General features: G+C 38.0%; 1 protein-coding gene and 1 pseudogene across 2 annotated transcripts in view; one reads left to right on the forward strand and one right to left on the reverse strand.

Moving 5' to 3' along the window:
• The window catches only part of LOC137753340 (zinc finger protein 345), a 186,903-nt gene that overhangs the window by 160,531 nt on the left and 10,425 nt on the right, over positions 1-15,947 (reverse strand). The window contains exons 3-5 of one of the 2 annotated variants that reach the window (XM_068528464.1): positions 11,323-11,733; positions 11,065-11,244; positions 10,376-10,980 (exon numbers count right to left, since the gene is read on the reverse strand). In XM_068528464.1, the coding sequence (XP_068384565.1) occupies positions 10,376-10,980; positions 11,065-11,244; positions 11,323-11,733 (1,196 nt within the window). Of the gene's footprint in view, positions 1-10,375; positions 11,734-15,947 lie in introns of both variants that reach the window. The other variant, XM_068528463.1, reaches the window with a different exon arrangement.
• On the forward strand, positions 1,185-4,969 carry LOC137753538 (eukaryotic translation initiation factor 1 pseudogene; annotated as a pseudogene).

Consider the following 15,947-nt stretch of genomic DNA (forward strand, 5'->3'; position numbering starts at 1 on the left):
ATCTTCAAACAGTAGCCCAGGGCCTGCCATATTGTTAGCAATTACTAAATATCCGATAATCATTCAGAAATATAACTTCTAGGAAATTGTCATTGGGAAAGAGTTATAAAATGCACAGTGATACATGCACAAGGATGTATATCAAAGAATGATGTACAATAAGCGTAAGTTAGAAATGTAAATACCTAATAAAAGATTAAATAAATTATTATCACCAATAAGGTGATATATTATGCCATCAATAGTGATGGCATATTCCACAGATCTGTTAATTCATCATATTCCTGATGAAGTACTGAGATGGAAGACATTAAAAAATGCATGACATTGAAAGGTGATATTCAATCATAATTTTTTTTAATGGGCTTTGTCAAACTTCTCAGATGTGAATCTCAGCTATCACAATAACTAACCACGTGCTCTTGGACAATTTAGTTTTGGGGGCCAATTTCATCATCTTACTTTAAAATGGAGATAATAATTTAGGGCTAAGTAAAATACAATGAACAGGTTTTAAACACACACAATTGAAGACCCAGAGGGAGAAAAGGGGCAGAAGAATATTTGAAAAAATATTAGCTGGAAAATGTCCCAAACTAAATCCATCAGGCCATAGTTCAAAGAAGCTCTCAAAAGGCCAAGAAGAATAAATACAAAGAAAACTCTGTTGAAAAACCAAAGAAAAAGGAAATTATAAAAAGTAGTGAATGGGGCTTCCCTGGTGGTGCAGTGGCTAAGAATCCACCTGCCAATGCAGGGGACACGGGTTCAAGCCCTGATCCGGGAAGATCCCACATGCCATGGAGCAACTAAGCCCGTGCGCCACAACTACTGGGCCTGTGCTCTAGAGCCGGTCAGCCACAACTACTGAAGCCCGCGCGCCTAGAGCCCGTGCTCCACAACAAGAGAAGCCACCGCAATAAGAAGCCCGCGCACCCCAACGAAGAGTAGCCCCCACTCACCGCAACTACAGAAAGCCCACGTGCAGCAACGAAGACCCAACGCAGCCAAAAATAAAATAAATTAAAAAAAAAAAGTAGTAAGGAATCACTAAGCCGCTGCCATGGACTCAGCAGCCTCCCCCTCGAGCCCCCTCTCTTCCCAATGCTCGGTCCTCCGCGTCCGCCCTCTCCAGCCGCGGCCTTCCGCAGGCCGTTTCCACAGAGGAAAAGGAATTGTATCATATGTCAGCTATCCAGAACCTCCACTCTTTCGACCCCTTTGCTGATGCAAGTAAGGGAGATGATCTGCTTCTTGCCGGCACTGAGGATTATATTGACAAAAGAATTCAACGGAGAAACGGCTGGAAGACTCTTACTACAGTCCAAGGGATCGCTGATGATTACGGTAAAAAGAAACTAGTGAAGGCATTTAAGAAGATATTTGCCTGAAATGGTACTGTAATTGAGCATCCAGAATATAGAGAAGTAATTCAGCTACAGGGTGAACAGCGCAAGAACATATGCCAGTTCCTCGTAGAGACTGGACTGGCTAAGGACGACCAGTTCATGGGTTTTAAGTGCGTTTGGCTCACTGAAGCTTAAGTGAGGATTTCCTTGCAATGAGTAGAATTTCCCTTCTGGCCCTTGTCACAAGCTTAAAAACCTCACAGCTTGTATAATGTAACCATCTGGGGTCTGCTTTTAACTTGGACTAGTGTAACTCCTTCAACTGAAAAGAGCCAAAAAAAAGTAGTGAGAAGTAACAGTAAGACTGAGAACTGACTTCTCCAAAACAACAAAACTAAAGCCATAACAATTAAGTAATCTGGGACTTCCCTGGCAGTCCAGTGGTTAAGACTGCGTTTCCACTGCAGGGGGCACAGGTTCGATCCCTGGTAGGAGAAATAAGATTCCACATGCCACTGGTGTGGACCAAAACAAAAGACAAAAAAAAAAAAAAAAAAAAATCCAAAAAAACAATTAAGTGATCTCTTCAATATGCTGATATAAATGTCAAACCAGAATCCTATACTACATAAAAACAGCCTTCAAAGAAGTAGACTGGGCACTTATTCTTGAAATAGGTTTGCCTTATCTCACTTATAATTCCACAAAACTGAATGTATTGTTCATCATATTATCCCACTCAACACTGATTTTGATGATGGAACTTACTGTACAGCAAAAGAAGTGAATCAATGAGCTAAAATCCATGGATCCACTAGGTTTAGGTATACATCTCCTGAATTAACTGATATTATACAATAGTGGAAAGAACTACTAAAGAGTCAATTATGTTGTCAGCTAAGAGGAATACCATGTGATGTTGGGGCACTATCCTGTAAAATGTATTTACTTGAACCAGAGATCAGTACATGGTACTATTTCTCCAATAAACTTTTTTACATGGATAGGTTCAGGAACCAAGGGTAGAAGGAAGTCAGACTAGATATTCTGTGGCTCACCACAAATTCTGGTTCCCATCAATATTGGGTTATGCTAATTTAGAAATTTTAGTGGTATTTTGATAAAACTGAAATTCTCACTTTCCATTCCTAGCCAGAAAGAATCACAATATACAAGATAAAGAACTTTTGTACTTTTTGATATAAGCAGATGCTACCATTCATGGAAGACGTGCCAGATAGCTAAAACTGTCACCATCCTGTGCCAGCAATAATGAGGCAGCTCCATGACACAGTCTATGGAAATCTGCTAAAGCTGTGAGTTTTGAGCAGAATCCTGACTGCCAATCTGTCCCAGGAATAACCTGCCTATGTCTTCCTCCCAGCTGGTGGACAACTTCAAATGCTGTGTGTACAAGGACCCTGTCTACTACCCTGACCTTGCAGTAACTAGGAACTTGATTTAAGTGTGAAATAGAGACATAAAATAAAACCCCAAATATCCAGGATACAATTACACACACACACACACACGGCGTATCAAGAACTAGGGAAAATCTCAAAGTGGATGACAAAACATAATCAACAGATATCAACAGGAAGTTAACACAGATATGGAATTATCTGACATGGATTTTAAACTATGAAAACTCATCCAAGATGAATAGTCTGATAACTATTAATTAAATCCATAATTTACAATCTTCAGAAGAAGAAACCTCCAGGCCTGTATTAGGGTTCTTCAGAGAAACAGTACCAATATGATATCAAAGGAGATTCGTTTTAAGGAATTTGCTTATATGATTATGGAGGCCGAGAAATCCCATGATCTGCCATCTGCAAAATGGAGACCCAGTAAAGCCAGTGGTATAATTCAGTCAACAGTCCAAAGGCCTGAGAATGAGAGGAGTCAATGATGTAAATAAATCCCAGTCTGAGGGCAGAAGATGAGGTGAGATGTCTCAGCTCAGAAAATAGGGGAGGGGAGAATTCTCCTTTCCTCTGCATTTTTGTTCTATTCAGGCCCTCAATGGATTGAATAATGCCCACCCACATAGAAGAGGGCAAACTCACTTTACCAAACTCACTGATTCAGATGCTGATCTCATTCAGAAACATCCTCACAGACACACCTAGAAATAATGTTTAGCTAGGTATCTGGGCATCCTCTGATCCAGTCAAGCTGACACATAAATTTAACTATTACAAATTCACACTGTCAAATTGGCACTCATACTGCTCTCCTTAAACCATACTTAATCTCCAAATAAAAACAATAACAAGGTCATAATTTCACCTAACATGATACAGCTATTCTGGGTCCAACTGAAAACTCAGTAAATTTTTCTCAGAAGAGGATGCAAAGACCTTGGGTGATCTTCACCCTTCTTCTAGGTACCCTGTAATTTAAATATGATGATGTAAAATTAACAATATTAAATACTATGATATAAAGTAAATACTTGAATACTATGATGTAAAGTTATAAGGTACAGGATCAAGAAAGAAAGGAATATAAGCATAAACACACAGGTTCATAACAAAACAAGGAGGAATACTCATGACAATTACAGTCCTCATTTCTGTAACTAGTCACATGATCATGCTTCTTTACCTGGTGGAGTGACAAAAATTTTCATTCCTGAAGGGTCTGGATCATTAGTAGTCCTGCCTGGATTGGGTTGTTGTTTTCCACTGACCTTAGTCACAGGGCCATGGTGATAAGAGATGCCCTAAGTGATCTCTTGTATTCCAGATGTACTCTTCCTTACCTCCATCGTGGGATAGTAGTCCAATTTCCCCTCGGTAGTCAGGATTGATCATCCTAGCCAACACTGTAACTCTCCTTTGCCTGTTGATTCAGAGGTATGAGACCAAGGTGGCCAGGTAGCAGTCTGAACTTCCAATTCACTGGAATCATTATTGTGCCACCTGGTGGAAGCAGTCTTCCCTCTGGAACTAAAACCTCTAACCCAGAAGGGCATAAAGTCATGGGAATGGGAAGCAAAAATTTTGATAATGGGTCACTAGGGGTAATAGTTTTACCACTCCCATTTCCACCTGTAAAGGAAAACCTACAGTTCTTCCCTGTGTTTCTTCCTTGTGCGTCTTTACTATTCACACAGAACACTTCACTTCTGACACTTCTGGTCACCAAATGTTGAGGGTGGGGCCACGGTGCATGGCGGGGTGGGGGGGGTTCAGCTGGGTGTCCTACAATTTAGTGTCACACAGGTTAAGGGCTCAGTCCCACAAGGCTGCTCACCACTTCAGATGCCAATTGCAATAGTAGGTCCCCATGTTACAACTTCTGTCTGATTTGGCTACAAATTCAAGGTTCCCACAACCCCCTCCTCAGGTTCAAGTAATTTGCTAGAGCAGCTCATGAACTCAAGAAAACTTACATTTACCAGTTTACTGAAGGATGTGATAAAAGGATACAGATGAATGGCCAGATGAAGAGAAACACAGGGTAAGGTATGGGAGGTCCCAAGCACAGGAGCTTCTGTCCTTGTGGAATTTCGGTGTCACCCTCCCAGTGTGGATGTGGTCACCAACCTGGAAGTTCTTCGAACCCTGTATTTTGGGGATTTTTATGGACGTCTCATCATGGAGGCATGATGGATCACTAACCCCATTTCCAGCTCTTCTCCCTTCTCAAGAGAAAGGTGAGCAGGGTTGAAAATTCCAACGTTCTAATCATGCCTTAGTCTTTCTGGAGACCAGCCCTCATCCAAGAACCATCAAGGAGCCCACCCAGAGTTGCCTCATTAGAACAGAAGATACTCCTATCACCTAGGAGATTACAAGGGTTTCAACAGCCCTTTGTCAGGAGCCAGGTCAAAGACCAAATATGAGTAAGAGATGCTCCTAGTGTTCTTATCACTTAGGAAATTACAAGAGTTTTAGGAGCTCTGGGCCAGGAACTAGAGGCAGAGACCAACATGTATACAGTTGACCCTTGAATGGGTTTGAACTGTGAGGGTCCACTTATACATGGATTTTTTTCAATAAATACCACAGTACTACACAATCCAAGGTTGGCAGAATCCACGGATGCAGAAACACAGAGGGCCGACTATAAAGCAGTATGCAGATTTTTGATGGCATGGGGTATTGGCACCCCTAAACCCTGGGTTGTTCAAAGGTCAACTGAATTTTGTTATCTCACTCTATTCCTCGACTCCTGTATCCATGAATCCTGGCTACCAGAGAAACTACCACATACTGGATGCTGATTCAGAGCATATACAGCCTTCTGGAGAACCCAGACTCAGCCTGCAAGGTACTGCCACCAGCTGGATCTATAACAGTCTTCAAAAGGTCATGCCACCATTCTATCAAGCCAGCTGCTTCAGGACGGTGGAGAACATGATAAGACCAGTGAATTGCATGAGCATGGACCCACTGCTGCAGTTATTTTACTGTGAAAGGAGTTCCTTGATCAGAGGCGATGCTGTGTGGAATATCATGACAGTGGATAAGGCATTGTATGTATACAAGTCCACGGATGGCAGTTTTGGCAGAAGCACTGCATGCAGGGATGGCAAATCTGTATCCAGAGTAAGTCTCTATTCTAGTAAGGACAAAGCGCTGCCCCTTCCACAATGTAAGTGATACAGTGTACTCAACCTGCCACCAGGTAGCTGGTTGAACACCTCTCAGGGAATGCTGCTATATTAGGGATTCAGTGCTTGTCTCTGCTGGCAGAATGTGCACCCAGCAGTGGCCACAGTCAGGTGGACCCTGGTGGGTGGAAGTCCATGTTTCTGAGCCCATGCATAATGTCCATCCCTGCCACCACTATGTTCCTAAGCCCACTGGATGATAATGGGGGTAGCTGAGAAAAGAAACTGTTATCCACAGAACAGGCCATCCTATCCACTTGATTATTAAAGTCCTCTGCTGAGGTCACCCTTTAGTGGGTATTTATACAGGACACAAATATCTTCAAATGTTTTGTCCAGAGAGGCCTATCCACACATCTCTTTCCCAGATTTCACTGTCACCAAATTTCCAATCATGTTCCTTCCACCATTATTCCACATCCTTAGTATCCATTCCCATATTTGTTCCCTGGATTTGTCTGTAAAAATTAGGAAACTCAAGTAATTCTTTTGGAGTGGAGCACACCTCCTCCTGGGTCACACTTTGTACTTCACCTTTAGGAGTCTGCTGGGACTTTAGTCCAGTGAGAGGCCCAGAAACAAAGAGGGGTGGTGGGGATGGTTTCTGAGGATAATCAGCCTCATCTTGCATGGCCACTGCCTCAGGGGAGGTCATGGTTTCTTCAGGCAATGCAGGGTTAATCCCCTCAAATGGAGGTGGAAATGCCATCGCCACTGTGGGTGGGGGTGCCACTTCCATTAGTAAAGCAGACTCTAAACTCAGGAGCTCAACGTCCCCAGCTCCATCCCACATGTCTCCCAACCAACTTATAGGATGCTATTCTTTCCCAATCTATGCCCTCACTTTAACACTATTTATTCAGCTAAGAATTTTCCAAATCTTTACATTCTGCTTCAAAAACTCCATCTTTAAGTCATTTCTCTCTTCTTGCACTTCATTATAATCAGCCAGGAGGAGCAAAGCCACACATTAAATTTCATTGCTCAGAAGATCTACTTTCCACAAAATACTAGAACACAAACACAATTTAGCCGTGTTCTTTGCCACTATAAAAAGAATGACCTTTCCTCCAGTTTCCAATAAGTTCCTCATTTCCATCTAAGACTGCAGCAGAATGGTCTTTTCTGTCCATATTTCTACCAACATTTTGTTCATGATTATTATTTCCTAAGACTGAGGTTTTCTCTTCAGCTCTCCTCTTTTCTGAGATTTCACCAGAATCACCCTTAACATCCGTTATTTTTTGCACGCACGTCAAAACTCTTTTCAGCCTTTATCCATTCACTATTCAGTTCCAAAGCCACTTCCATGTCTTTTACATTAGTACCCACTTCTGGTACAAATTTGTCTTATTCAGCTTGGGCTGCTATAACATGGTACCACAGACTGGGTAGCTTGTAAACAAATTTATTTCTCACAAGTTTGGAGGCTGGAAGTCTGACATTACGGTGCTAGCACAGTTAGTTTTGGTGAGAAACATCTTCCAGATTGAAAACTGTCATCTTCTTGTTGTATCCTCCTCACATGGCAGGAGAGGGTGAGAGAACTCTCTGGGGTCACTTTTATAAGGCTACTAATCTCATTCAGAAAGGCTCCACCCTCATGACCTAATTATCTCTTGAGAGGCCCCACCTCCTAATACCATCACGTTGGGGGTTAGGATGTCATCACATTTTAAGGAGACACATTCAGTCCATTGCAAGGCCCAAATGGTTTCACTGGAATATTCTACCATTCAAAGAATAATTAACACCAATTCTACACTACCTCTTCCAGAAATTAAAAGGAGGCAACTTTTCCAAACTCACGTTATGAGGACACCATCAACCTGATACCAAATGAGACAAAAATAGAACAAAACTATAGACCAGTACCCTTCATGAATATAGATGCAAAAATCCTCAACAAAACATTAGTAAATTATAGCAATCACAGCAAGTACAGCAATATATATATATATTTAAAGTACACACTACAGACAAACAGAGTTTACTCCAGTGATATAAGGCTTAATCAATATTTGAAAATCCATGAAGGTAATCCATCATATTAACAGAGTAAAAAAAAAATCATTCTATTCATTATATCAATTGGTGCATATTTCAAGTAGAATTTCAAGGAAATAGAGGGTTCATGACAGTGTTTACAGGTAGCAAAGGGTTCTCAAAGTTATAATGGGCCTGAGAGGGGAGGAAAACTCAAATATGTGGTGCTGTCCTGAAAATGTCACCCCAGGGTAAAGATAAAGCCAACTTTCATCCTTTCTGTGAAACAGCGTGGCTTCTAAGAATTTCAAAGTCGTTTTTCCACAGTAGCCTCACAGGGAACCCAATACAGAGAAGAGCCTGTTGATCTTTTGTCTAATTGAATGAACCCTAATAAAAATCATAGAAAACACAGTCTTAAAGAGAATTGTACTACTTGAAGCACTGCAAGCTTGAACTTAGTGGGAAACAGTATAAAGTAAAAAAGGGCCTTTGGATGCCGAAACATCTACAGGCTAAAAACAGTCTGAGAAAACTACTCAGCTGTAAACACAGGCAACGTTTTATGAAGAGAAGAAAAAAAAATTCAGCATGACTCAGGGTAGAACCAGAGACCTCAGTGTGTAAACATGCTGCTACTTGGGAGCAGAGACATAACTTAAATTGGGTTCTGTATTATGCAGTAATGCAATCCACTGACTATCACAGCTTCCCAACAACAGCAGAGAAATGCTGTGAGAAACTGACCTGTTACATATTTTTTTAGAACCAAGTATTCAAAACCTTGTGTGTTTTTTACATTTAACACCATCTTAATTTGTACTAACCACAATTCAGTCTCTCAATAGCTCAATTTTAAGTGCTCAACATGTTGCTAGCAGCTACCTTATCAGATAATACAGTTCTATTCCATTAATTTCCACAAGTAGTTGTAATTGCTCTTTTTACTCACTCTTGAAATATACGAAGTACTATGGGACAGGCACTACAACAGATGTAGCATTCGGTGAACTAGATAAAATCTGGATACTCAATCTTAATTTCCCAAATACATTATAGCACATTTAATATCCCTGTGTGTAAAACTTTAGCAATATCTGTAAGTTCTGGTATGTAGCCATTTACAAACATCATTCACTTTAAGTGGGTTATAATTTCACAGATATTTTATCTTTAAAAAAAATAACGGAAAATTTAAAATACATGAAAATAGAGAAAAGAGCAAAAACAAAATAAGCAAAAACCACGCACCTGACTCATCTTACCATGATTTTGACAAACAAGTTATCCATCTTCACTTTTCTTTTGCATGAGCATTTTAAAGGTAATTCTAGACATATCATTTTATGTGTATAAACTTGCTAATTTATCTCTAAGACACTTTTACATAAACACAATGCTATTTGCACATCTAACAAGAACATAATTCTTAATATTATCTAATACTGTCAATAGTCCCATTTCCCCAACTGTCATAAAAATGTCTTTTTTACACTTGTTCAACTTGTGATCTAAATGAGAACCACTCATTCATTGCATTTGATTGATACATCTCTTAAGACTCTTTTAATATCTAAGAGTTCCACCTCCCTTTTTTCAATCCATTTTATTGGTTGAGAAGCTGTCATTACTCTTGTAGAATAACCCACATTTTAGATTTGTCTGCTTCTTGTTGTATCATGTAATTTGTTCTTGTTTCCTGAATTTTCTCTAAACTGGGAGTTAGATCTTGATGCTTTAATTAGATTCAGGTTCAATATTTTTTTGGCAATGGTATGTCTTATTGTATCATATCAGGAGGCACAAAATGTTTTGTCCTATTTTTGATGAGATTAAAATTGATCATGGGTTCAGATGTTGTCAACCTCATCTATTCACTATGAAGTTGACATCAACCATTCACATAATGGTCTTAACACCTCTACTGAGAATTGTGCCTACATCCATTATTTCATTATGTCCTGTAAAAATCTCTAACAAAGAACTTTACCTCATCAACTTCTAGTTGCCTTGAAATATAGTTTATACAGGAAATGCAGGCTAAATCACAGTTCCTTCCTTTTATTTATCAATTTCCAGAATGAGTTGGTGCCCTGGCAACTTCCACAGGTATACTGTACAGATGAAAGAATAGAGGTGATAACAGGTAAGATCAAAAGCTTTTCCACATTCACTCCTTTAAGAGAGTTTCTTTCTAGAAAGAATTTCCTAAAGTTTAACATGGTTTGAATGGTGATGAAATATTTCTATGTATTCATTAAATTAACCTATTCTTTTAAAACCTCTTATTTTAATTTTGAGCATGAAGCAAAAGGGATTCCTACATTCAAACACTTTTCCTCCAGAATTTATTTTATACTGCTCCTTAACACAAAATCCACAATGGATGGCTTTCTAATAATTATTTAGTGACCTTATGAACTCGCTGATGGTAAGTAAGATGTGAATGTTGTCTAAATGCCTTCTTACATTCCTTACATTTGTACGGTTTCTCACCAGAATGAATTCTCTGATGTTGAATAAGTGATGAATGGAGTCTAAAGGCCTTTCCACATTCCTTACAGTCATAGGGTTTCTCACCAGTATGAATACTCTGATGTTGAGTAAGTTGGGAGAGCAGTCTAAAAGTCTTCTCACATTCCTTACACTTATAAGGTTTCTCACCAAAATGAATACTCTGATGTTGAGTAAGTTGTGAGAACAGTCTGAAGGCCTTCCCACATTCCTTACAATCATAGGGTTTCTCTCCAATATGAATACCCTGATGTGAAATAAGTTCTGAGTAACGACGAAAGAACTTCTGACATTCCTTACATTCATAAGGTTTCTCACCAGTATGAATTCTCTGATGGAGAGTTAGATGATAGGCACGACTAAAGGTCTTCCCACATTCCTTACAATCATAGGGTTTCTCGCCAGTATGAATTCTCTGATGGAGAGTAAGTTGTTGCCGCACTCTAAAGGCCTTCCCACACTCCTTACAGTCATAGGGTTTCTCACCAGTATGAAGTTTGTGATGTACTCTAAGGCCTGTACTACACAGAAAAGCCTGCCCACAATCCCTACATTCATAGCATTTCTCAGCAATATTAAGTCTTTGATGTCGAGTAAGGTGTGCATATTGTCTAAAAGTTTTCCCACATTCCTTACATTCATAGGGTTTCTCACCAGTATGAATCCTTTGATGGAGATTAAGTTGTCCTCGCACTCTAAAGGCCTTCCCACATTCCTTACAGTCATAGGGCTTCTCACCAACATGAATTCTCTGATGTACACGAAGATCTGCACCACATGTAAAGATTTTTCCACATCTTTTACATTCAAGGAGTTTGTCAGAAGCATGAATTCTCTGATGTCGACTAAGGTGGGCACACTGTCTAAAGGCTTTTCCACATTCTTTACATTCATAGGGTTTCTCACCAGTATGAATTCTCTGATGGAAAGTGAGTTGCTGGCGTACTCTAAAAGCCTTCCCACAATCCCCACATTCATAGGGTTTCTCTCTATTGTGAATTCTCTGATACAGAGTAAGAGATGTGCGTTTTTTGTTCTTGGGCATTTTTTCAGAGGTGGTTTTTTTCACTTGCCTGAAATACGCCTCCTGAGGACCCTCCTGTCCCTCAAACTTTTTATATTCACAATCTTTCCTGAAAAAGGAATCTTCAAGGCCACAACTTCTAATTCTTTCCATTATCTCCCACTGAGATACATTCATTTCACAAACATCCTTTACTTCAAATAACTTTTTAGTGTCATATCTGGATTCCAAATCTGAAAGAAAATAAGATAAACACATGCTATTTTATTATTCTAGAAAAAGTAAACAAATAAGCAAATAAAAATTTTATAATAGGAAAGAAAAGACAGTCCAGTTGAAGAAAATGTGCTTAAAAACTCTTTAAAAATCATGTAGCTTGAATAAAGCTAAGAGGAATAAAGAAAATGAGTTAAGACCAGATAATTCAGAAGCAAATCAAAGTCTGAGATCTCTACCTAAACTTTTTAATGATTTCTCTTTTAAATAAGAATACAGTAGAAACACTTTATTATGAATAACATGCCCTTTGTTTACCAAAAGATGTCATCTCAAGCTACTGCCCCCTTTGCACCCTACATCTGTCACACTTACCTCCTTTCAGTTGCTAAAATATGTTACAATCTTTCCATTTCTTAGAGCTTTTTACTGGCTATTAAATCTCCCAGGAATGCTGGCGGGCTCTCCACATGGTTGGGTTCCTTTCACCCTTTAGGTATCATGATAAAAGTCAGAAAAACTACTTGTGCTGACTTCATCTAATTTATATCCTTTATTTTCTATCCCAATAACTTGTTCCTTGCTTCTTAACACTTTTTTCAATTCTGCTGTGATATATTCATTAACTTTCTCAGTTTTTACTCTATTTTCTTACCTTATGATTCCCCAAGGGCAGAAACAATCTTTCACTTATCACTGAATAACAAACCCATAGCACACAGTAACTATTATTAAATTTCCATAATTAGTTAATAGTAAAAATGTATATTTTGCCTTGCCTCCAATCTTACACCTTCTTTTTTATCACTTCCTATAGAGATGGGAAACAAAAGCACATCTAAGCTATCTCAATCAAATACATACATGGAAAAATTTCTTTACACCTGATCATCCTTCCAATGGCCTCTCCACTTTCACTTGCATATATCTCCACTTCAGTTCATTTTCTACTTTGCATAGTTGTGAGTGAACCTCACTTTCACGATCAAGGTAATGAAAGGTTCTACTTATTTATCTTCATTTGAGTTTATTAACTATACACACTATATGTTACAAATACTCAACCTGTTTTGTTCCTTCATACCCTTTCCTATATTCTCCCTGAAGTCTTCATAGCCAATGCCATTTAGGTACTGCCTAAAAATATATTCGTGATTTTTCAGTCACAGCAACAGGTTTATAAAAGTGTAACATGTTCTGAGCAGAGAGGTATTTTTCTCAATATTTTTGAAATAAGATTTCAATACTTTCCAAAAAGAAAAAGATATTTTTAAAAAGTCTACAATACAGGAATATTATTTTTAATATGCCCAAACTGGAAAGAATCCAAGTGTTCATCAACAGAAGAATGACAAAGAAAATTAAGATATGTGGATACAACGCAATAAGAGCAACGAGATGAACTGTAACAGCAATGAGAATGAATAATCTACAAGTACACACAACAACATGGATCATTCTCACAAACATAATGGTGAGTAAACAAAGCCAGGCATAAAAGAATTTATACTATTCCATTTTTATAAAACTTGAAAACAGTAAAACTAATCTATGGACTTGTTAAAAGTCAGGCTAGTAGTTAACTTTGGTAGGGAGGAATGACTGGAGAAAGTTAGGAGGGAGCTTCTGATATACTAGTAAAGCTCTATTTCTGAATCAATGTGTAATTACTTTGTGAAAACTCAGTGAGCCACATATTATAATTCTGTATTTTTTATATCTATTTATATTTCAATAAGTTTACTTTACAAAGGATATACTAAAAAGACGTTAAAAGGCAACAATGATTTAAATAGTGTAGATAATTTGTGAGCAGAGACAAAAAAATGAATGGCACAGAAAATACTCCTATGAAATCTGAGTGTCTTTCTCCGTGCTTCCCTCTCCCTTCCCTCTCTCCTGTTCTCCTTCCTTTACTCCTCTCTTTCTCTTTCTCCCCCTCCCTCTCTCTCTTCCTGTCTGTCTGTCTCTATCTCCCCATTCAAGAAAGCAATATAAAACTATGACAATTTTGTAGAAATTTTTGAAAAAAAAAATTTAAGTTCTCATTAAGACAAATAAGATATAAATGATATATAAAATGAACAGTAATTAGCTAGTCATAACAGTAGTAAATAAGCAGGCAGGTACAAAAGTATGACAGTTGTTATTAAGATGGTGATTTCAAAGGATTTACTTGCAAATTAAAAATTAAAAACCAGTGATCTAAAGGAAAGTCACAGTCAAAATCAAAAGTGAAGGCCCAAACATTTGTAAGAAAAATTAGAAAGTGTATACAGCAGAAAAGCCCATATAAACTGTATAAGAAACCTTAAACAATGGAAAAAGTAATGGAATAAAGGAAGTGAGTAGAAAATGCACAAAATAAAAGTATAAACAAACTTAGGGCAAAATGTCCATATTCACTCATAAAAAACAAAGTAGAAGTTATAAAACTTATCCTATAGAATTTGAACGTTTTAATTTAAAGAACAAACAAAACATTCCCAGTGTGGATATAGTGAACCTGAGACTCTTATATGGCTTCCCCACCTAAATGACGTGTCAGATTAAGACCTTGGCACGCTGAACATTCTCATCTAGGAGACTATACTACAGTTGACCCTTGAACATAGGGGTTAGAGGGGACAATACCACCCTCTCCTCCACCCCCCACTGAAAATCTGTGTGTAACTTTACAGTTGGACCTCCATATCCGCAGTTCTGCATCCACAGATTCAACCAACCTCAGGTCATGCAGTACTGTAGTACACATTTATTTTTTAAAACCCATGTATAAATGGACCCATGCAGTTTAAACCCATGTTGTTCAAGGGTCAACTGTATAAACAGCTGAAGTGTAATCTTAAGATTTCTGTAAAAAGTCAGCCATAATTGTTCCCAAATTTGTTTATGCCAGTTCTTTCCCCTTCAAGAAACTGAAAGACAACCACTTCTATCTATGAAAACTAGGTTCAGTGCTTTGCAAGTTCTGGCTAGGGATGCACATTGCATTGTTCTCAAACTAGGCATGAGTGAGAAAATAGTAAAGATTGATGGGAAATGTAAAAAGTCATGAAAGATTCTGCACACAGTTTGCTTTACAAGTATCTTTAGATTCTTGTTCTACTTTAAATAAATTGAAACTGGAAATAGCCTATGCATTATATGTGTGATTTAATCAAGAAAAAATTGACTGGACCAACTCTAAAAGGCCAAACTAAACATCAAAAGACATATATAAAATATTTAACTACTCAAAATTAGTAAACCATATATTAGTTTGTATTCTACTGAATCAAAGGACTTTATTCTAGTAAATAATGCTAATGTGAAAGCAAAATATTAACCCATCTTAAAGCAATGTAAAAGGAGAAATATTATTTCCATTTGCAGGATACTAGCTTTAATTAAAAAGAAAATATGAAGTAAATTACCTGTTCATAGTTAGTTTCCTGAGATATGATGTCTTCAATAACTTTTGCTGATACAAGATGATATGGATACAGAATATTTATGACAGAGGCAGTTTTAGGCACATTAACACCAGGGTAAATGTATCCAGAGATCTGTAAATGTTAAAACCCTATAACCACAGAACTGTACTTCTGAAAATCAAAACTGATCAAATATGGGGTTGGCCTAAAGGTTCATTCCGGTTTTTCCATAAGATGTTATGGAAAAACCCAAACGAACTTTTTGGCCAACTCAATATTAAATAATCCATACTGAATTCCAAATAACCTTCACATTCTGCTGATAATTTTACTGCTAATTTCATCAAGGAATCAGAAGCAATTTAAAGAAAAATGTTATTCTCCCCTTCACCACGTTATCCAACCAACCTGTGTCCATATTCTTATCATATGCATTGGTTTTCCTTCATAAATTGACTCCTACTCCTACCCATTTACTGAAAGTCATTGCTTACAGAATTCCCTCTTTCTCTACTCCATCAATTTTCCTCTTTGAAATCATTCCCTTCAGCCTATATACATGCTCTAATACCTCATCACATCTTAAGATACTTTCTCTGTACCCCACGTGTCTGCTTTTATGGCAAAATTCCTCCAAGAGTTATATATATTTATTTTCATCACTGCCTCACTTCTCACTTTCTTTTCCTTTTATCTCCCAATAACGTTAAAAGAAACAAAATTTTATTACAGAGCATATCTGACATACACAAAAGGAGAACAGTAAATATAAATGTCCATGTATCTATGGACCAGCCTCAGCAACCACCAACCAA

Source organism: Eschrichtius robustus, chromosome 19 (genome assembly GCF_028021215.1).
Source record: "Eschrichtius robustus isolate mEscRob2 chromosome 19, mEscRob2.pri, whole genome shotgun sequence".
NCBI lineage: Eukaryota > Metazoa > Chordata > Mammalia > Artiodactyla > Eschrichtiidae > Eschrichtius > Eschrichtius robustus.